At 60.7% G+C, this 20506-nt stretch overlaps 2 protein-coding genes across 2 annotated transcripts; both read right to left on the reverse strand.

Annotated features, from left to right (window-relative positions):
* Window positions 1-8919: 8919 nt before the first annotated feature.
* Window positions 8920-9473, reverse strand: LOC114490021 (keratin-associated protein 8-1). Its single transcript, XM_028503909.1, has one exon. The coding sequence runs from the start codon at window positions 9413-9415 to the stop codon at window positions 9221-9223; it is 195 nt and encodes a 64-aa protein (XP_028359710.1). The 5' UTR covers window positions 9416-9473; the 3' UTR covers window positions 8920-9220.
* Window positions 9474-19519: 10046 nt separating this feature from the next.
* On the reverse strand, window positions 19520-19794 carry LOC114490023 (keratin-associated protein 7-1). Its single transcript, XM_028503911.2, has one exon. The coding sequence runs from the start codon at window positions 19792-19794 to the stop codon at window positions 19531-19533; it is 264 nt and encodes an 87-aa protein (XP_028359712.1). The 3' UTR covers window positions 19520-19530.
* Between the last annotated feature and the right edge of the window lie 712 nt (window positions 19795-20506).

Here is a 20506-nt window from a genome sequence, read left to right on the forward strand (position 1 = left end):
GTTTTAAGTAAATAACTTAATAAACTCAGAAATCATCGAGGCCTGCCAGGGGCGAGCAAAGAGGGGGCTGGACAAGGGGGGGCAATGCCCAGGGTCCGCCAGGTGTGAGCGCCAGCCAGGCCTCCCTCCCGCCCCCTCAAGAGCGTGAGTCCGCGGGGCTAACCGCAGGCCCGCACCCAGAACGAGGACGGCCACCGGAAGTGTAGCCACACTGGCCTTTCAGCCGGCTCTGTGTCTCACCTTCACGGAAGTCATCAAGCCAACCGGCTTCCACTGACTTAACCGTCCGTCCCCTAGGTCTGGTCGGTGTTCCTGGGGAAGGGCGCAGCAAGGTGACTGGAATCAGAAAAAAAAAGAGATCACACTATCAAAGGACAGATTTAATAAAACAAAAACAAGCCTTCCGATTTCTACTTAATTCCTTAAAACACCCCATTGCTGAGAAAAGTGTAACAAGAGACGGCAGGGAGGTTGGTGCACCTTTTGGAAGGTTAGTGGAAAACCTAGTCAAGGTTCGTTCACCCCTGGACCGACGGTGTTTAAACCCACCGTTGCGGGGGGACTCGAGGCAGAAAAAGGACCCACGGAGGCAACATTCACCTCTGGGCGAGGGACAAACCGATGGCCTGGAAAGTCAGGAGTTACACACTGACGTGTTTCTCTATTTCCTTCCATGACAAGTATAGAGTTCCCAGGCACGTGTCTCAGCCTTGCACGGATTCACTCACGTTTCCGTTTTCCCCGCGGACCAGCCTGCGGCGTGGACCGTGAGCACTGCAGGGAAGGGGCCGCAGCCGCGGAGCCGGAAGGTCCGGCCCCGGCCCGAGAGCGGCGGTGCACGTCTGACCTCTGCAGCGCCGCCCCGCCCTGTGCCTCGGGCGCGACGCTGGGCAAGCGAGGTGACCACTGTCCTAACTCACGCGGTTTTGTGACGCTCTAACCAGATAACGTCGACAAGTATGCAGTGGAACTGTACGGTGCAGTATAGACAGATGCTAAAGTCATTATTTCTGCTTGTTCCAAATCTAACTCTTCCAAGTGGTCGACCCAAGCTGCTCTCTGTTAACCTGGTGCACCTGCATCGCCCAGACGGTGTGCTGGAGCACACACTGCCGACCTCGGGTCTGGGGCCAGCGTCGGGGCGGAGAATCCCTCCCCCACCCCGGGGTCCCCCTTGATGCTGCTGGTGCGGCAGCCACACACTGACCCGCGTGGCTCCAGGCAGGAGGTAAGATTAGAGGGAACAGCAGGACGGGCAGATGTGTGCTCGTAACTACACATGGTAACTAGCTTTTCCTTGCATTTCAAACAACCGGAGTTTGACGTGTACTTCAATGCAGACAGTCACTGTGTGTTACTGCAGCTCTCAGATCAACAGGTTTGATCCCACAGCTGGACCCTGGATGTTCACACGTAAAGTGAACCAGCCAGGACCCCACTCGCTGCCCACTTGAGACGGCCCAGGGCTGACGTCTCCCGGTGATGTGCGAAACTCAGCCCTCGTGTTCCTGGAGTTAAACACTGCTGTTGTGTAAACTATAGTTGAAAATGTGATCGCCATAAACGTATCCAAACCACCAGAACAGAAAAGATATTCAGGCCACGTGTCCTATGTGGACTGAAACCAGTCTTTGAGGAGAGAAGAGAAATCCCCCCGAGATGAGACCCACTGGCGAGTGTGCCGGAGCAGAACGCGCTTCAGACGAGAACCCCAAGCCGGAGTCACGAACTCCGCAGAGCTTGGAGGACTCCCGGGCTGACTCGGCGGGTCTCAAAGTGGCCCTTACTCAGCATCTGCAAGCGCTGGCTTTGGCTGAGCGGCACTTGGGACTCGAGGAGGGCAGCACCAGACCGGAAACAAAAGGAAGAAATTTCCCAGCAGGTCCCCAAGACCCAGGTCCATCACCAGACTCCTCCTGACCACAGTGTCCTCTGCTGACAAGTGGGGGTCACCTTCCCCAGCCCGGAGCCCGCAGGGGAGGAGGGGCTGCCGTGGCCACGGCCGGTTCTGTGCCCGGGGAGCGCCCACCACTCCCCAGCAGCCGTCCGGGGGAAGCTGTGAGGGGAGGGCTCTTGACACAGTGCCCCGGACAGGACGATTCCGTCGGGGGACTGGCCGGTGGCTGTGGCGAGTAACAGGGCCATTCCTCCCGGGTGACACTCGTGCGCCCAGCACAGGGCTGTGAGCGAGAACCGTGCCCCCTCATTCTTGAGAGCAGAGCCGATGCCCTCGCTCGCCTGCCAGACCTGACTTCAAGAAGGCAGCGTCCCCCCGGCGACCGAGAGAACCTGGAGCCTGAGTAACTGCCGGCGCCCGGAGCTGCTTCTTTATGGGTTTGTGCTGAGGAGCTGCTGCCGCCGCATCTTCAAAGCCTCTGGTGCAATCAGACTCCAACGGCCGGATTTCTCAACACCACCACCGGCCGGTTGCGACACCCGGCCACGCACTGACGGAACACCCCCCTCTGCTTCGTCAAGCTCCCTGCCAGGCCGGGAGGCAGGGCTGTTCATTGAAGGGCTCGTGGGTCCAACCCACCTTTAAAGCTCGGAGCCGAGGCCAAGCACGCCTCCGACGGGCAGAAGGGCGCGCTGCCAAGGGCCGTAATTACAGAGTGCGGCAGGTGGGGGGGCGCAGTGGGGCAGGACTCTGGCGGGCACCCCAGCCCAGGGCTGGGGCACACTGAACGGCAAGGTCGATGTTCGGGCGGCACAGAGTGTACTCGGCACTCGGGCGGCAACGGGAAGTTTGTCTCTGTACCGTACATCACAAAACCGAGGTGGGAAAGCAGACCGTGAGCGTGAGAGGCGAGTCATGCTAGACGGTGACTCCTGGACCCTCGCCGAGACAGAAGGCTGCCCTCACCCCAGGACGGGCGGGGCGGGGCGTCGCAGCGGTGGGGACAGGCGGGGCTCGGTGCCGAACACCAGGAGAAGCGGGACCCGTAGCCAAGGAGCAGGGCGAGAGTCCGCAGATGGAAAATCTCTAAGAGAAACTCCAAGGGGGAGGGCTGGTTTTGGGGTCTCGCTGGAGGCGGGCAGAGCCGGCAGGTGTTTGCTGGGAGGAGGTGGAAGGGAAGGACCCGCCCAGGCAGATACCCAGGGCGGTCAGACTCGAGATTGGGGTGCTGGTGCGACCCACTCAGCGGGTTCTCTCTAAACCAAGCCGCACAGATCCCCGGTGTGGGCAGGGCAGGCGTGGGAGCCTGGCTGAGGAGAGCTGGGGGCTGGCTTGAGCTGGGCCCGGGGGACCCGCTCCTCGGGTGCCGGGTGAGCGCTCCTCTCTCCTCCCCCCCCCGCCCCGGGCCTCTGGCCCCGCAGGTGTGTGATGCGCCCCCACCACTCCGCAGCAAACACACCGGATCACGTTGGACACGCAGGGAGACGCGTGCTGGCCAGGCTCTGCATTCGCTACGACAGGACGGGGCCCAGGTGCGTGGGCGTCCCTCGGAGACCCGGGAAGCGGAAGTCCCTGGGAGACGTCACCACTCTGCCCTCCCGGGACCCCGACCGAAGCCCCCACTCCGTCTCAGGACCAGGTTTCCGGGCTCGAAGTGCGCACGTTCAGGAACCCCCTCCCGGGCGTCACCGTGCAGTGCCGCCTTCGGGGCTGAACGCGTGACTTCCAAGGATCCTACTGTCATCATTAGGGAGCCTTTTTTATTTTAATTTGGAAGAAAATAACATTCTATCTTTCCCTTGATGATCTCTTTATCAAGGCCTTGGTCTGAGCCCGATGCCGTGCTTTATTTGGGGGACACACAGTGGCGAACACGGCAGGTGAGATCCCTCCGCGCAGCCCACACACCTGCGCAGCAGCCGGCGGGCCTCCGCTCGGCGGCGCCCACGCGCGGACGGCGCCCCGGGACCGAGTCCCCGCACCTTCCCAGCTCCAGCTTCCTCCCGTGTGACGAGAGGCGAGAGAGCCTGGAATGACACCGACCCCACGAGGTCGTTGGGGGCAGTCACGGTACACTACCAGCCCAGAGACCGGTTGAATATTAATGAGCTCCTTTGCATAATTATCTGCATCTCTGAACTGACCAAAACAAAGGTCATGCTAGAGTATGATCAAAATGATAGCCTTACTTAAAACCTCACCAAAGCTGCCTCAGAAGGTTTTCCGTTTCATGCAAGACCAACGGGACGGAAACGCCTAAGGTTTAGCTCAAAAGTAAAGGTGCCGTTAGCACAAGGGACGCAAGGCTGGGCAGGGGGCTGGCTGCTGGTCAGCCGGTCAGCCGGTCGGTCGGGCCTAACCACAGTCTCGTTGCACATAAGCCCCCGGAAGGCGGAGAGCTGAGCCTGTCCACTGGGCCACGGCCGTCACACGCCGGGGGCTCTCGGAACAGCCACCCTCCGCCGAGGGAGAATTACGGGAAATCAGGATTCATGCCCACAGAGGGAGGAAGCGCTCCCAGTTGCTGCTTTGCTTCCTGTGTCTGAGGTTTCTGGCGGCAGAGCGAGCCAGCCATCTTTGGGTGAGAGGAAAGTTCTCTGTTTTCACTGCAGCGGAAGCCCTCTCTCGGGGTGGGAGCAGGGCCAGTGTAAGTCTTTGAAACGGCTGGTTTACGGCGGCCCTGAGATTCCTCCGTGCTGCCAAGGCCGGCCTTTCGATACCTCCCGGAGCTGAGGGGGGACTCATAAATTCTCGGGGGAACTGGCCCTGACTGTAACAAGACCGATGGCGACGGGAGAGGCAGCTGGGGTCCTCTGACTCCTCTCAGACGCAGGAAGCCGGAGGACGATGATGTCGAAGCGACGGAGAGGAAACGCAGGCGAAGAAAGACAGGGAGGGAGGCTCGTGCCGTCATTTCCTACGCGCACGGCCGTCCTGAGCGCCGTGTAAGATCCGCACACCTTAGACTCGCCGTGGCTGCGCCACCCCCACGCCCCGACGGCCGTGATTTCACAGCCGGTGGCGTTCTTGGACGGAGTCATCAAACAGCCGGGGGCGTTCAGGGTGCCATTCCGAGAACGTGTCCCAGCCAACCCGTGACCGAGGGCAGCTGTTAGAGACCTTCACAACGGCCTTTTGAGAATCCTTGGGAAATGCTTAACAGCACCAAGCGTACTTTCTCTCGAAGTCATCCTTGAAAACGTCTTTGGGCTTTTAACCCTCTCCTGTGAGCCGAATGGGCATGTACAAATTGATGTGCACACAGCCAGCCTGACCGATGGGCCAGCGCTTCTGATCAGCCAAGGCACCGGGACCACTAGCGTTAAAGGACAGGACTTCCACGTGCCCGGGAAGCCGGGGGCCAGGGGGTGGGCACCGCCGTGAGGGACAGAGCACCTGGCCAACACACAGGATGTCAAAGGCTGACAATGAATTTTTAAGGAATCTTGCAGCATCTGAGACCCCCTTTACAAAGATAAGTATGTTGTAGAAACAAGTCATTCAAAAAACAGTAAGCAGAGTACAAATGGCATTGCACTCGGCTTTAAATAAGGTCACATCACGTGCTTCTGTCCGGCAACACTTGGTCACAGACTCACAATTCAAGACAGTGCTCAGAGGACCCTCCAGCCCCTGCTTTCCTCCAGGAAAATTGCTCCAAGCCTCCTCAACTGCAGGAAGAAAACCTATTTCCACATCTCTTTCCCCCTTCTCTCTCAAAGGGTCTCATAGATAAGATGCTTTTAATATTCAAATCACCTTTCTTAGTTCCACAGGCTATATTTGGTAGGAAAATCTTAAATACACATAACTTAGATTTTTTCAGGTAACCAGAAGAAATAAACAATGAACGAGGAAGGAGGAAGGAAAACACTACTTTTTCTCATGTGCAACCTTCTGAAATGACTCCAAGTCATAAAACGTGCAGACAGCTGGCTTCCTAGCCACACGTGGCTGTGAATTACAGAACAGTCCAAGGTGTTAGCAAATGGATGTTTCACATAGTTCCCGTGTTTCCTGAGGGAGCCACGTGGCCCCGTCATTTTTAATTGAGCTTCTGCCACGGGCAGCGCTCTCAACCCCAAGCCTGACCCAGGGTCAGGACCGAACCCCTGACGTCCCGCCCCCAGACCGCGGCTGCCCCTGGAGGGCGCATCCAGGGCTGCTCCTACTCTGTCTTCTCACTGTGATCCTAGATCATATTGACCTGCTTTTATCTTTAGAGAACGTACACAGACGTGGATACACCTCTTCGCTCCCAGACTGCACGTAAGTGGAGGGAGCTGAGAAAGACGGGACCTGGGAAGCCACGAGGACAGGATCCTGTGGCCGCTTGGGACCTGAGACGCACAGGCGCAAACCCCAGACCCTGGGGGAAATCTCCACGTCAGAATATCCAAGGGTGAATCCCAGTGGAAAACCACAGGATGGCATCAAGTCTTGGAGAACGATTCCGCGTGGCACAGGAAGACGGGTTTATAAAGTCATCCAACAGCACAAGCTTCCCTTGAAGCCGACCCCGCAGCGGAGCCCCCGGCTCTGGCGTCGGGGTGCGCATGCGTCAGGCTCGGACGACGCGCCCCCTGCGCGCCGGTTGCGTGTCTCTGCGCGTGCAGAGCGAGTCCCTCCCTCTGCCTTCCCTGGCGGAGACGGAAACAGCTTTATAGAGTCTAGATAGATACATACACGCATGCATGCATGCATACATACACACATACACACACCGATGTGTGCGTGTGTGGCGGCCTGAGACCGTGCCTCCCACCACTTGAACCGGGATCCCTGGGGCACTGGTAAACCTTTAGATCTCCGGTTCATCCATGTTCTTGCAGATGACAAGGTCTCTCTCTCTTTTTTTTTTTTTTATTGCTGTTCTGAAGGAGCTCCTGCCCCTCGAGACGGCATGGATGGAGCTGGAGAGCATCACGCTAAGTGAAATAAGCCAGGCGGTGAGGGACAAGTACCATGTGACTTTAACTGGAAGATCTCCTTCTTTTTAAACAACATCTTGTCATTGAATGATGTATAAATTATCATCAATTAAAATTAAACTAATTTTTGGATTTGTCAGCAGCCCAGGGTGTAATAGCATTCTGCTTCATCTGCACCACGTCTTTCTCAGGCGTCTCTCCAGGGACACTCGGGCCGTGTCCGCTTCTCGGCTCTGGGGAGCCGCACCGCCGTGACCGTGGGGTGCACGCATCTCCCCGCGGCGGTGACCTCACTCCTGCTAGACACACCCCCGCAAGAGGGGCTGCCGGGTCACACGAGAGCTCTAGTTTTACCTTTGGGGGAACCCCCACACTGATTTCTGCAAGTGGCTGTACAGACTCACATTGTTCCCGCCAACCATGTGTGGGGGCGCTCTGTCCCCCCCCCTCGCCGACGCGTGCGTGTCTTGTCTCGGTTAATAGCAGCCAGTCTGGCAGGGGTGAGGTCATGGCTCGTGGTGGTTTTGATTTGTGTCTCCCCGATGATTAGTGATGTCGAGCACCTTTTCATGTACCTGGAAGAAGCGCAAGTGGATGAGGTGATGGGAATGTTAACTAGCTTGGTGGTGGTAACCACCTCTTAATGCACGCGCATATCACGCCATGCTGCCGTGCACCTCGCGCACACACAGGTTTTATTGGCCAGCTGCACCTCAGTTACGCTGGACAGACATTCGGGTTTCTGGAGCTCACCCCAGGCGTGCCACGCCGGCATTCCTGGGGCGAGGCATGAGGATGTGAGGGGTAGGCCGGCTGTCCAGCGACCGTCCTGCGTGCGATTCAGGGACACGGGACGGGGGGCCCCCTGGGCCCTTCAAGTGCAGATTCGGTCATCACTCCAGAGCAGTTCAAAGGTCGCCCTCTGATTTCCATGTTACTCTCCAGTTCCTGAAAAATCCCTCTTTTCCTGTTCTATTCTAACCCGAGTGGTTGACTAAATTACAGTCCCACAATGCTCAGCGTGAGCCAGCATGCCGGAAAGTGTCAGACTGGGGCTTTCGTCGGCTGTAATGGGCTGCTGGAAAAGAGTCTCCTGAACAGGTCCCTGAACAGGACGTTTGGTTTGGCTTTGCTGTTTGAGATAACTGACTATGGGCTGTAGTGTGGCCGAGAAAGCACTGCCTTCCAGAGGGAGCTCCCCACGCAGCCACCACGGGCTCGGCGGTGGCAAGGCCAGCTGTGTGCGGCCCAGCCCCGTGCAGATGCCCCACGGGGGAGCGGCCGAGTCCGGCCCTCCCGCCCTGCACGGGACATGCTCTGGACAGGAGAGCTGCGGCGTTTTTTATCTGGCTCATAAAAGAAATGTTGCTCTCCTCTCTCAGGAGCACAGAGGAGAGCTGGTGTGGCTCCCGAAACACTTCCTCATTACGGTCACGTTCCCCCCAGGTCTGCGAAAAGGTGCCTGCATCTTTCAAGCGTGAAACGCCCTGCCTGGAATGAACGCTACGAAGATCAAGGAGCTCTCCTCCGTGGCATCTAACCTGGTACGTCCACGCCACTGAGCAGACACCTTCCGTGGCTTCACGTCGGGGGTTTATCCCTCCCCCGGAAGACCCTCAGACTCCTCACGCAGCTGCCGATACTCTACGGCTTGATGCCCCCGAATCCTTGGCCAGGAAACGCAGTGTTTCACTCCATGACCAGCAGCCCCTGGAGCGGGAGCCCGGTGGGTCTCGTTCGTGCTGCCACGGAAGCGACCGAGAGGGCCGGGCTGTCGGGGTTTCCGGAGGAGGAGGCGGCAGAACGGTAAGGAGAAGAGGGCGCCCGGCGGTGACCGCTGTACCGTGGGCACCAGGGCGGGGCAAGGACGTCCCAGCGTTCAGGGCCGGCTGAGACAGCCTCCCTCCTTTCCAACACTAGCAGCCCCTCGGGCCTGCTTATCACACAGGGTCAAGGGCTGGCTGCTTTCTCGCGGCTTCGGGCACCCACGTGAGACATTTAAAGCCACATACCCCCCCCATTCGGTGCACGGAAAATAGGCACCCCCCCCAAAGGAAACGCCACTCAGGTGGGGTATCATGCTGACTCAGGCAAGTTTATTGGGAGTTGGGCAGGCACAGCCGCTGCTTGGCCGCGGCAAGGGCCGTGAGGGGCCGCGAGGACGGGGAAAACCCCAAAGTGGTGCACGAGCGGACGACGTCAGGTTTCCGAAGGTGTCCCGACAGCCGTCGCCCAGGGCAGGCGGCAGAGGGCGGCTTGTGGGTTTCATGTCCTTCCCGGGGACCCTGGGGCGAGGCCTGACACGCAGTCGCTGAGCTGGCGGGGCGCAGGTGGGGAGCAGGCGAGGCCCGAGGCAGGGACGGGGTCTGCCCTCTTCCTCGGGGCGCAGCCCTCAGTGGAGCGCGTAGGGCCAGCACCTCCGGTAGCTGAGGGCCCCGCCGCAGCCGCCGTAGCCGTAGCCGCAGCCGTAGCCCACGGGGGCGTAGGTGCTGCCGTAGCCGCAGCCCACGCTGTAGCCCAGGGGGTAGCCGCAGCTGCCCCAGTAGCAGCCCGGGAAGGCGGCCCCGGTGAAGCTGCTGCAGTACATGGCGCAGAGAGCAGGTGTGGACGCGGAGGCAGGTGCGGGAGCGGAGGCGGCCTGTGGTCGGTGTGAAGGTCCCCGGCCTGCCCGCGGCTTATATACCCGGCCGCCGAGGGGCGTGGCCGGAGGGGCGTGGCCGGAGGCGCGGCCCCGGTCCTTCTGGTCGCCCATTTGCGTCGCCCAAAAGCTCGTTAACGTGCTTGACTCCTGCCAGGGACCGCTTTACGGCCGCTGGAGGAAGCTCTCCTGGCGGGATTCCTTCCAACAAATCGGGCCCCCTCCCTAGAAAGGGCCCCGCGCTGGCTTGGAAGCACCGGAGGGCCTCGGGGGGCCTCGGGGGGCCTCGGGGGCCGGGGCGGGAAAGACACACAGGTGCCCAGGCACCCTGGGCGGCCATGGGCGGGCCTGACCACTGCGCGGTCCCGGGCCCCCTCTGAGAGTCTGCAGGGCGACCCTCGGCTGAGACGATGCAACAGATCCGTGCTGGACGCGGAGTGAGTCCGCCTGGGAACCGAGGTGTGAGGGTGACCCGATCCGGGACCCTCTTTCTGGCCGCAGGCGGGACCGAGGCGGTCGGGCTCCCCGGGAGGGCTGCTCCGACCGTCCCCTCAGCTTGCAGTTGTCCAGGAGCAGGTTAAATATTCTACCTTAACTGCAGGTCTCACCTGCCTTACCTCTGACATCGAGTTTCTAGGCCGCTGCCGGAACGAATACTCTTGTCATTGTAAAAAAATTAAAAAAGGAATTTGTAATTGATCCTAGAAATCAGTTGTCAAACAACTAGGATTTGTTGGCCTGATATACTTTTTAAAGTAAATGTGGAAAACGATAACACAGAAAACAGAAGAGCGAATAGGGAAAGTTTCCCCCAAATGTGCATGTCTCCCCCACGGGACCACTAACAGCAGAGTGCCTGTCGCCTGTCGGGAACGGCGATCCCAGGGAGGGCCCGGTCACCATGGGAAATCGGCATTATTTCCCTCCGAGTGTGACCGGGGCCCTGGCCTGGGAGGGAAAGCCGCTCCTCTCTAAACAGACGTGTGGTTCTTGAATGTGAGTGGACGGAGTGACAAGACCCACCAGACTAATCCGGGTCGTACAAGACCTACTGGGCTATCCCCAGATGCCTGCATTAGGGTTCCCTGGGATGGCACTTGGCAAAAACTTGCAGAGAGTGAGGCACAGGAGGGCACGGGGCGCAGGGCCAGCACGGAACGTGGAGCTGGGAGGGGCCCTGAGGCGGGGGGAGCACACAGGCCGCCCACGTGTTACGTGCTGGCCCCCACGTCCGGCCCCAGACCCCGAGGGGAGCTTCCTCCCTGTCCCCGCGGTGGAGGCGGGGGTGTCTGGGAGCACGCAGAGATCACAGGTTGAATGCAAGGGCAAGGCGAGACCAGACGCCTGGACAAACACCAAACTCCACCACATCCTCACCACTAATTGGTTAATCACGGTGGCGGCTGCCCACCGGCCGGCCCAGGAGCGGAGCCGACTGGCGGCCCCCCCAAACCCCACCCCACCCCCAGTGACTCACAGCGTGAGGTCCAGACTCCTCACGTGACTGGCAGCTGGGAGTGAGGGGCAGGGGTTCTAAGGCAGCTTCCCCCTTATCACACGAGAAGGCCCAGCGGCAGATCCCTCCATCGGGGCCAGACAGTGACTGACACAGCCTCTCCGTCGTCCTCCCATTGCTCCACCTCAGAAAGACCAAAAGCCAGCGGCGTCTGGGGGAAGGATAGACCAAACAAAAAGTAGCGTTGCACAGTGTCCGTACAGGAGAAGGGTTTGAAGCGAAACCCAAGTTCAGTGGCAAGGCTCCGTGCCAGTGAGTTCCTCTCCCTCCCGCCCACCCACCCAAGAGGCTGGCTTTGCTCTCCGGCGCCGGCTCTGAGCAGTAATGGCGAATAAAAATTACACGGCGATGCCTTTTAAACACTTAAAGCCCATTTACAGGGTTTAAGCTTGTCTAGAAATCCTAGAGAAAGCCCTAACCCAAGAAGAGTTAGAGAAAGCCGCTGTGCACCAACACGTCACTGTTCAGAAATGAAGCTGGCGACTGGCTGACCCCACTGGGGCCTGAGGAAGCGCCCGCCAGCCCAGGTCCCTCCCAGGAGCGGCCGGCCCGGGGACCCCGTCTGTAGAAGGGGTGCAACACCAAAGTGCAGAGTGAAGTGGCAAGCACTTGTCCGAGTGTCACGAGGGGTCATACAAACGTTTAAACGCTGCCAAAGCCACAGGCACCACAGAATTCTGAAGAAGCATTTTCACTCGCTAACGACCCGACCCAGCTCGGCCCCATCTGTTCAGAGGACTGGCTCTGGCTCCCGTGTTTCCACCGCGTCCTCCCCGCCGTGTGTCCCGGCCGAACACCACTCGCAGACTCACGCCAGCACGGGCCCCCATCCTGAGTGCTCACGTCACAAGTTCGGGGGACTCGGGAGAAGGGCTGGGGCAGAGTTCCCAGAGGCCTCCCCCGCACAAGGGTGGACGGAAATAGCTCACTGAGGCGCAGGGGGACTGGGGACCACATCCAAATTACACGCATCTCCAGCACGGCCCCTTCCCCAGACCCCCCAACATCGGGGGCCCCTCTAATGCCCCCCAACATGTGGAGAAGCGGGTCGGAGGGACCCGGCAGGACAGCGGCCACCATCTAAACCAACCACGGCTCAAATGTGTCACTTGTGCAAGTGTCTCCGGAACACAGGGCCCCTCGGGGCGTGAAGGCTGAGAGAGAGGGGAGGACCCCACTGGCACCCCTGAGACGGTGCCGTGCCGGCCGGCCGTCTGGGAGTTCGGGGACGCCCAGTGCCCGTCTCTGCCTCAGCAACGATCTCAAGGTGTTACGTGGTAAACACTGGGATTTCTCCTTACACCCAGGTCTTTGACTTCAGATCAGGCCTGACACAGAAGGGCAGGAAACGCTCTTGCTCTCTGATCTGCTACAGAGGGGCGGGAAGTGTGCCGTGAGCGTGTCCGGACTTGAAAGTCGGTCCGTTCCAACACTCGTGATGAAAGCGTGCCCCCCCCCCCCGTCTCCCCCCGCCCCCCCCCCCCCCCGCCGTCTCCTCGGCTTTGGGACGAATGTTTCCAGCCTCAAAATGCCATCCTTCCTTACGAGTGGCAGAGATTACAGGGACGGTTTCAAACGAGTTTTTAAACTATACGCCAGTGGTGACTCTGTAAAACGGTAATTACCTTCCATTCATCTGTTCAAACACGTATTTTTGCAGACATTTATTGAGCTTCTGCCATGTCCCGGGCACGGCGACACCTCGGCGCACCTGTCCGGCCAGGCCCTCCCCCCGGCGAGCTGGGTGAGGGGTCCGGGGCGATGGCGGGTGGGAACTAGCCGGAGGAGACCAGCTCCCATCCGGGCTGCAGAGAGCACACAAAGGAGACCTCCGAGCTTCCTTCCGGAGCGGGCGGCCAGCAGGGAAGGGGCTGGCTGAGACCCTGCTTTCCACGCCTCCTCACCACTGCCTGCCGGTTCCTTCCGCCCGATGCTCAGACACCGTGGCCCCCAAATCCGACTTCCCCTCCGCACCATCACTACCTGCACATGAAATTCAACCACTGTCATCTCGGGCCCAGCACACAGACGTAGCATCTGCTTCTCGATATGAAATTAAGGTTCACGCCCACCCCGCCCGTGGGAGGATTCGTCTGAATAACAAGAACCAACACCCCAGAGTCCCCCCCTGCCCCGAACCGTGGCTGCCAGTCCAGCCTGGCACCGCCGCGGAGTTTAGTGTCTGGAACCTCCGGAATCCGCTCCTGCCCATCCGCCCGCACCTGCCGGCTTCCTGGCGCAGCAACTCCCCTCCCACCGGGGACTGGGAGCAGCCCGGGTCCCTGGCTGCCCTGGCCCAGCCGGAGGCCAGCAGTCCGGGCCAGGCCTCGGGCTCCGAGGGGAACCTCCATCCCCTGGCCTCCCGGCACCTGGAGGTGGCCTGCCCGCTCTGTCCCGTGGACACCTGCCAGCATCACTCCAACCTCCTGCTGCTGCTGTCACAGCTCCTGCTGTGACTCTGACCCCCCCCCACCCAGTGCCCTCCCTAGGACGCCTGCGTGATTCCACCCACCCGGCCCCCGCCTCACCCAGGGCCGTCTGGGGGGTCTAGCCGCTTCGGCCAGGCCCCTTCGTCCACGTGAGGAGCGTGGTCATGGGTGGCAGGAGTCCAGAGTGAGCAGCTGCCACACGACCCCGTTTAGGCGACCGACCAATAGACCTGCCCTGCCCCCGAGGCCTCAGAGCCGATCCAGGGACCCCACCCCCCGACAGCCTGCTGCCCACAGCCACGGGGCGTACAAAATGCAGATCTGGTCACGAAACACACAGACAGACACAAACACACACGGACACATGCAACATTTTTCCATAGCCCTGGCTGGTGTGGCTCAGTGGGTTGAGCACCAGCCTGCGAACCGAAAGGTCACCGGTTTGATTCCCAGTCGGGACACATGCCTGGGTTGCAGGCTGGGTCCCCAGTTGGGGGCGTGTGATCGATGTTTCTCTCGAGTACTGGCGCTTCTTTTTCTCTCTGTCCCCCTCCCTTCTCTGCTTCCTCAAATATAAATAAAATCATTTAAAAATACTGCGATAGCTTCCCATTGCTTGTAGGGTACAAATATTTCTTAATCTTTAAACTGACCTACAAGTCCCCAACTCACTCTGCATGAGCCTCACTGGCAGTCTCTCAGTGCTTCCCACATTGCACTTCTTCCCGCCCGGCCTTCACACCGCCGTGTCCTGCCCGAGGTGCCTGTCCCGTCCCGTCTCTCCTCCCTCCTGCCCACCACCGCCTGCCTGCGCCCGCACTCCTGCCCACCTCTGTCCGTGTGATTGGTGTCGGCCCCGCCGCCGGCCTGCGTCCCAGACACAAAATCGATGACACCTGCGGAGCGAGGCTCGGGCATCAGGTGGTGTCAGGGGGCGGACAAGCGAACCAGCAGACGGTGGGTGGGAGCCTCGCTGGGCCGCTCGCTCACCGTGAGCACTCGAGCACATCACTCCTGGTACCCACGTCACTCCACGGTGAGACGAAGCGGGCCGGCCTCCCGGGCCCCGCCTCACCCGCGGCAGGAGGCAAACTCGGGGTCCTTGCAGAGCCAGGACGGCCACTCCGCCTCGGTTTCGGGGGACAGTCCATTAGGCGTGAGAGTACCACGTCCTGCACCCCTGAGAGAGGCGGCCCATGAACAAGCTCCCAGCCTCCCTACCAGCAAAAGCAAGGTGCAGCGAGGGGATCGCGGAGCAGACGCATTGACTTGGCCTCAATAATTTCAAAAGTTTAGTCTCCGCAAGGATCGCTCGGCACTCCTGTCTGAACCGCGATTCTGAGCGTCGGGGGCTGCCGGCGGGGGGGGGGGGGGGGCGGGGGCGGAGGGATCTGCATTTTGCAGGAGCAGCCCCGTGGGAGACGCGGGGTGTCCTGTGGGAAGCTGCCTGTGGCGGTGCCGCCTTCAGCAGGACACGCAGCCCAGAGCGCTGACCTTCTCGGCCCGGCTCAGCGACCCCCTTTAGTGCGGCACCGGCGCGGGCGACGCCGCTCCCCGGGGCCTTCGGCCGTGACTGCAGGCGCTGTGTCTGCCGTGGCCGGTGCCGTCCGGCACAGAGGGGCACAGGCCGGCCAGGGACGCTGCCGAACAACCGACAGGCGGCGCTCCCAGCCTCTTTGGCACCACGGACCGGTTTCGTGGCCGACAGGGTCGGGGGGCGGGAATGAGAGGACGTGGGGCTCAGGTGAGCTTCACTTCGCTCTGCTAACTGTGGAATGGCGGGGGGGGCAGAGCTCAGGGGGGCTTCACCCCCTGCTGGGGCCGGTGCTGGGGCCGGGGCTGGGGAGGCGGAGGGCGGAGCTCGGCGAGCTTTGCTTGCAGCCCGGGCCCTCACAGGCTGCGGACGGGCCCCGGTCCATGGCCCAGGGTTGGGGGCCCCTGCTGCAAGGCACAGGACAACCCCCATCCTCCTCCACCCCCCCCCACACACACATCTACCAGCCCAAAACGTCAATAACGCCGAGATCAGACGGGCCGGCCTGGAGTCAAGATCACACACTGTGTGCCCTGAGGGACGCGGGCCAGAGCCTGACCACCAAGCCTTGGGGCAGATCTGAGACATGACGTCATGTCACTAACTTGCGTTCTCAGCACTTGGGGCTGAGCCGCGTTTGCGAGGCTCCTTGCTTGATGGTCAGAGCAAGCCCCTAATTACCGCAGTGGGCTGTCTGAAGTGGAACCTGTGTGGCGTGCGGGGAGAAGAATGAGGCACCATGGCCACCCTGGCATGCAGCACGGCTCACGGACTCCAGCCCGCGACACCCCCGTGCGTGTCCCGACCGCCGCAGAAAGCAACTCCGAGGAAGGGACCTTCCACCGCAGGCCTTGAGCTGCTCTGGGGGGTGAAGGCCACTTGTGGCATCGCCACCCCGCCCTCTGGGGTGCAGACCCGGGCAGCTGAGAGCTGCGTCGTGGGACGCGGGCGCGTGAGAGCCAGAGACGGCACATGCGTGCGTGCACCTCCAAAGCGTGGTGCAGCCCCCCAAGATGAGCGTGCTGACGGGGCCGAGACAACAAGTGACGGTCCCGTGCCAGCTCCGTGCGCAGACAGACTCGGTGAGGAGCCTTCGCCACCCTTCGGTTGCCCACGGGAAGGCCTGAGGTCGTGTCCTTCCGCTGACCTTGAAATGGTGTTTCATATGACTGTCCAATAACGAACAACGGCCAGCTCCCTCTACTGGACGCGTCGACTCTTCAAAGCCTTTGCTGACCATACAGTCCATATAAAAACAAGCAGGTTTGAATGTGAAAACCAGGGCCCTGGCTGGGTGGTTCGGGGGGGTTGGGGCCGCAGGCTGGGGCGCCAGGGCCGCGGGTCCCATCTCCGGCCCGGTGCATGCACGAACCGGCCGACGAGCGTGTGAGTGGGTGAGGTACCAGGTCGGTGTGTGTGTGTGTCTCTCTCTGACAATCAATCAATAAATTAAAAAATGATAAATTTAAAAATTAAGATGTGCACCCCCAAGATTTCTCTGTCTTAAAAGTCAAGGTCGTGCGTTAGGAAAGTCTTGGAAACTCTGAAGCGGCCCCGGCGTGCCTGGGACACGGAGCTTCCACGCGGGAACGGCGGGGCGTGTCCGCAAAGCAGATCCCGGGGAGGGCCGGGGGAGGGGCCGGGGGAGGGGCAGGGAAGGAGAGAACCGGACACCGAAGCGCAAACACCACTGTCAACCGCGGCGCGGTGTCGGGAGCCTCAGAGGCCAGTCCCAGGACGAGTTGGCCTCGGGGCAGGGGGCGGTGCTTTTAGAGACCACCGTGGCCCGTGCCTGCGGGGGGCGGGGTGGGGGGGGCTCCAGCGTGGGTCCGACCCAGGGCTCCGCGCACGCGTGCGCGCACCGGGCCTCAGTCTCCGGAAGCATTCCGCTCCCCTCCCCCACCCCCACCCCTCCCCCCACGACTGTACCTGCTCCCCCCACCCTCAGTGGAAATGAAATCGCAATACAAAGAGTTTTCCTGTAAAGGGCAATAAAGAGTAGGACGCAAACATAGAAAATAGTTTTTTAAAAACCTTTCCTTTTTCCGCTGAAATTTACACCATTGCCCTGGCCGGGTGGTTGGGTGGGTTGGAGGGTCATCGTCTGTAACTACAGGCTGTGGGTCCAGCCTCCAGTCAGGGCGCTACAGGGGGCAGCCAATGGATGTTTCTCTCCCTCCCTCTCTCTAAAATCAATAAACACGCCCCCCCACACCATGAGGATTAAAAACACCACCACCACCCAGTCCCTGCACTAGGCACACTGCCCGGTAGGACCTGTGGGTGGCAGCACGTGGTCCCCCAGAACGCGGAACCTGCCCTGTCCGCTGCAGGGGGATTCAGGTGCTAATCTCTCGGCCTCCAGGGAGGGGTTGTCTGGGGGTATCTGCGTGGGCCCCTGCAGTCCAAAGGACCCTGGGAGTGACACGGGAAGGCGGCAGGGCCAGAGCCAGAGAGGGGGGTGGGGGGAGATTTGAAGACGCCGCGCGCTGCCTTTGAAGATGACGGAAGGGGACGCACAGCAGGCGCCAGGGCGACCCCTAGGGTCGGGAGAAGGCGCAGGAGCGGGTCCGCCTGGGTCTGAGCCCGCTCACACCGACTTGAAGCACCTGACCCCCAGAACTGGAAGAGGACGGGTTTGTGCCGCGTTAAGCCGCTAAGTTTGTTATCACATCAGCTGAAGCTTCTAATTTTTCTAATCACACTGTGCTGGTTCCTAGGGTAAGGGGGCATGACGCCTGCAGTTTGTTCTGCAGTGGGTTTGACAGCGTGTAAATACTGTATACACACACGATACTACTACATGCATAACTAGGATTGCGTGTACCATGTATAACATACAAGGGGGCAAAGTGTAAACGTTCAATACATTGGCAGGCAGGACTTCCTTGCAGTAGTACTGCAGCAACTTCTATGCAGCTCTGAAATTAAGTCAGAATGAGGAGATTCCGGGACGGGCAACACGAAGGCCTGTGGCCTCAGAGCGGGAAGCAGCGTGAGGACAGAGCCCCAGCCCCACTGCGGTTCCTGCGGCCCCTGGGTCTCCCCGCAGGCAGGTCGCGCTCCCTGCCCTGCCCGCCTCCCCTCTGCACCGCCCCCAGCCTGGGTGGCACTGGGTTGGACCCCCAAAACACCACAGTGAGTGGTTTCTGTCCCCGTTTTCGACAGCCGGTGAGCAGGCCAGGGAGCGGGCAGGCGTGGAAGGGGCGTGGAGCCGCCGGAAGGAGCCGGAAGGAGCCGTGTTGCTGCGCACAGCTCAGAAAGCCGCCCCTCCTCCACCTCTCACTGAGTGTTCTGGAAAGTTCCCTCTGTCATAGGTTTTTATAGGCCCCAAATTCTTAGGGGGGGGGGCCAGAGTCCAAGAAGACTTCACACACACACACACACACGGGAGCGAGTCTTCCCTGGGCCTGTACGGGGTTTTGTGCCCAGAAGGCAGAGAGTTAACCACTCGATTCCGGGGAAATTATGGGGCACCTTCTCTGAAACACGCAGGGCGCGGTAACTGTGCCATGAGTTTGCTCTGATCCTAACGCAAAGCGTTTTGCTTCGATGAAGCAGAGATTTCTCCGGAGGCAGCACAGGGGTTGTTTCCAAGCACAGACCGCCGCGTAGCTCAAGGGCTTCGGACGGCGTCTGCTGCTCCGAAGAACACAAGGTTCATTTTTAGCACAGCTGCCCGTGCGCCCGGAGGGGAAGAGGCGAGAGGCATGAAGCCCACCTATCGAAGGGGGGAACTGCTCTGTGATTCCGGCTGCTGTCTCCTCGCTGCTGACCGGATCTCGGGCCTCTGGACACGGAGATTCATCACTGAGTCCGCGCAGTGGGAGCTCTCCCAGCGGCCCGGGGGCTCTGGCCCGACCTCGGCCGAGTCCTGCAGACAGGCGCTGGGGGCAGGGGGACCACCGGAGTGGAGCAGTCATGAAGGGAAAGAGGAGACTTTCTCAGTGTTCAGCAGCTGGAACAGCTTCCCATTCACAGTCAGCACGGAGAAACGCTAACAGTTACGTGTATTTAGGTTAAGTTTAGGACTGCGTGATGAAATGTTTCAGAACTGAAATCTCGGCATAAAGGGGCAGGAGGTGAGGCCCCGCCCTGCCCTCAGGTGGAGTCTGAACTCAGAGTAAGTCTTCACTCAAATGACACTGGCTGGTGAGCTCAAAAGCCTGAAAGCGCCGTGAAAGAAGCAGCCAGAACAAAAACGTGCGTGCTCAGTAAGTTAGGTTTATTAAGAGACCAGCAGCAGAACCCCCTCCTTCCCACACCCAATCCGAAAGGCAGCGACGTTGGTACAGAAGCCAACGGCCCGTGAGCAGAGCCGCCGGAAGAGGCCAACTCCTAGCTTCCCGGCTTCAGCCCGGGCCTGTTGGAGAGATGCGTCTGGCTTCCGCCCGCTGCAGGTGCGTCCCTGTCCGGCGCTGACACCTGGGCGGCTCGCTGGGCGTCATCGCAGCCCAGACATCCGGAAGAAGTCGGCAGAAGGCGGGGGACGTGTCTCTCTCTCTCAAGCACGCCAGGCGGCAGGAAGACGGTCGCTGCTCTTCAGGCCACTCTGAGCCCCCACCTCCCGGAGCCCCCGGGGCCCTCAGTAGGTGCTGTAGCCGAAGCCGGAGCCCGAGCCCCACGGCCTGCAGCAGCTGCCGCCGTACCCGCAGCACAGGTTGCTGACGTTGCTGCCGCCGAAGCTGTAGCCCAGGGAGCCGTAGCCGGTGCATCCGTAGCCGCCGTGGAGCGGGGAGCCCAGGGGCACGACGCAGTTCAAGGGGGTGGCTCGGTAGGTCCCGTGGAAGTTGGTCCCGTAGCAAGGGTAGCCGGGGAAGTAGCTACCGCAGCAGAAGAAGCGCGTCATGGTGACAGAGGGGGAGCAGGATTCGGAGAGACTGAGCAGGGGAAGGTGTGCCGGGCGAGAGTGCAGAGCTCCCCGGCGCAGGGCCTTTTATACCGCGGGCCGGAGGGCGCGCAGGCGCGTCTGGACGTCCTCCCGCTCATTTGCATAAGTAGCTCCGGCGTGTGCCAATAAAATGCGTATAAAGGACACACGGACTCATCGCCCACAGTTTTGTTGGCGTTTCTGTCTGCGAAGGAATGTGGCGCGTCATCGGAGCCGGGGGCTGTGCTGGGCACACCGCTGAACTCGCCCCATCGGGTTAACCGCTCTTCGGGGGCGCCCCAGGGCCTCCTGATTGCAAACCCCAGATGACAAACCCCTCCCACTGGCCGAGAAAGCTCTGGCCTCCGTGGAAACCCTTCCATCGCTTCGTGAAATTCTCTCCGTCTGTCGCTCGGAACCACCGCCTGCCCACTGCACGTGGGTGCAGAGCGTCTCGCGGAGAAAAGCACGTCCACTTCAGGTGTTGGGAACAGAGGCAGCAGCTGCGGAGAGCCGGGGTGCGCCGAAGCAGCGAACCCCGCGGACGGCCCACTTTGCGGTGGCTCACCTATGCCGTGTGAACTTCACCTCAGTGATACTGTCGTTTCCATCCTCTAAACACTGCTCTGCAGACTCACCGGAAGTCGTTTTGCAGAGGCAGCGAGGACACCGCGACACGAGCAACGAGCGA

Source organism: Phyllostomus discolor, chromosome 2, assembly GCF_004126475.2.
Source record: "Phyllostomus discolor isolate MPI-MPIP mPhyDis1 chromosome 2, mPhyDis1.pri.v3, whole genome shotgun sequence".
NCBI lineage: Eukaryota > Metazoa > Chordata > Mammalia > Chiroptera > Phyllostomidae > Phyllostomus > Phyllostomus discolor.